We start from the raw sequence: 1,635 nt of genomic DNA on the forward strand, positions 1-1,635 counted from the left end.
TGTCCTGAATATGGGAACCTCAGTTAAATCAATTCTCTGGGTAGTTTAGAACATGATCTAAATTAATTGGTTTCAGTAATTGGCCCTGCTGAAAAACATTTCCTGTAAGTACTATAGAAGATGCAAACAGAGAAAAAGTCAAGGAAAAAGATAATAAATTTCTTACTAGGGAGTCAGGCTGAATATCTACCACTAATGGAACCTACCCTGGCATTTTGTAGCTATATCCAAAACATATAAGATATACGCCAGACAAGATGTTTTTTCCTTGTATTCTCTTTCCTCTGTGCTTTTTACCACAACATTCTTCATGCCCTCACTATTTATTTTAATCAGATATAGCCTGCAGGTTCTTGGTCATTTTTTTTGGTCATATATTGAAAGATATTTTGGAGGAGGGAAAAAGTGTTTTAGATGGGAAAATACTTGGATTTCTGTCCAAAAGAGCTCATCCTTCCTTTATATTTAACTGAAAGTAAACGTAAATGCTTTTTTAAAGAAATAAGGAGAGGGAAGGGAGCTCACTAGAGCAGCTTGGGGAAACATCAAATAAAATCCTGGAGCACGGAGAAATTACATGAGGGCTGTTTGTGGGTAATTTTCTGAATTACGGGTACACAGGTGGCAAATAAGCAAAGACACCACACGCGGTCACTGGGCACCGCTGGGGCCGCAACACGAGAGCCAAACTTTCCCAGAACACACCTCCAAGCAGTGATTAAACCCTGGCTCCCGGTGGGGTTAAGGGGGAAAATTAATGCAGTTCTTGTTGAACATTGAAAAAATCCACCTGCCTGTGTCTTGCAGAGAGGAAGGACGAGGAGAAGGACCTGTGCAGCGGGAGGCCGGCGGACGGCATGGTGGCCCTGCCCAACGGCACCCTGGCCGTCTTCCGAGGTGAGGCTGCCCCGGACCTCCTCTTCCCTCACCGTCCCCATCCCTCTTCCTCCTGCTCCTCCTCCTTCACCTGTCCTGGCATGGCCCCCTTCCTCCTCCCCTCCCTCAACCTGTCCCGTGCCAGTCCCTCTTCTTCTTCCTTCTCCTCCTCCCTCACCTGCCCTGGCCCTCCTTCTTCTACTCTTCTCTTCCCTCCCCTGCCCCGTCCCCCTTCCTCCTTCTTCCTCACCTGCCCCTGCTCCTGCCCCATCCCTCTTCTTCTTCCTCTTTCTCCGTCACCTGCCCCGTCCCCGTCCCTCATCCTCTTCCCTCACCTGCCCCGTCCCTCTTCTTTCTCCTCCCTTACGTGCCCCTACCCCCCTTCTCCTCCTCTTCCCTCACCTGCCCTGGCCCCCTTCCTCCTTCTCTTTCGCCTGCCCCTGCTCCCGCTTCCCCTTTCCTCCTCCCCCCCTCACCTGCCCCGAGCCCGTTCCTCCTCCTCTTCCCTCACCCGTCCCGGCCGCTCGAGCCCCTCACGAAACCCGCCCGAGCCCAGCGCGCGCCCCGCCCCTCACGGTGCCGCCGGGCCCGGAGCCGCCGGAGCCGCCTCAGCCGCTGCCCCCGGGAGAGGAGGGCCGTGTCCCCGGGGCAGGTGAGGGGGGGAGGAGGAAAGGGGAAGCGGGAGCAGGGGCAGGCGAAAGAGAAGGAGGAAGGGGGCCAGGGCAGGTGAAAGAGAAGGAGGAAGGGGGCCAGGGCAGG

The 1,635-nt window shown here is 54.4% G+C and overlaps 2 protein-coding genes across 2 annotated transcripts in view; both read left to right on the top strand.

The window, feature by feature from the left end:
- The window catches only part of LOC113977954 (proteoglycan 4-like), a 9,365-nt gene extending 9,023 nt beyond the window's left edge, over positions 1 to 342 (top strand). The window contains exon 6 of the mRNA XM_027704518.1: positions 337 to 342. Coding sequence (XP_027560319.1) covers positions 337 to 342 — 6 coding nt within the window. The remainder of the gene's footprint in view (positions 1 to 336) is intronic.
- Positions 343 to 414: 72 nt separating this feature from the next.
- PRG4 (proteoglycan 4) overlaps positions 415 to 1,635 on the top strand; it is a 5,997-nt gene continuing 4,776 nt past the window's right edge. Inside the window, exons 1-2 of the mRNA XM_027704519.1 lie at positions 415 to 481; positions 808 to 897. Coding sequence (XP_027560320.1) covers positions 415 to 481; positions 808 to 897 — 157 coding nt within the window. The remainder of the gene's footprint in view (positions 482 to 807; positions 898 to 1,635) is intronic.

Source organism: Neopelma chrysocephalum, unplaced genomic scaffold (genome assembly GCF_003984885.1).
Source record: "Neopelma chrysocephalum unplaced genomic scaffold, ASM398488v2 Primary Assembly neopelma1_281, whole genome shotgun sequence".
NCBI lineage: Eukaryota > Metazoa > Chordata > Aves > Passeriformes > Pipridae > Neopelma > Neopelma chrysocephalum.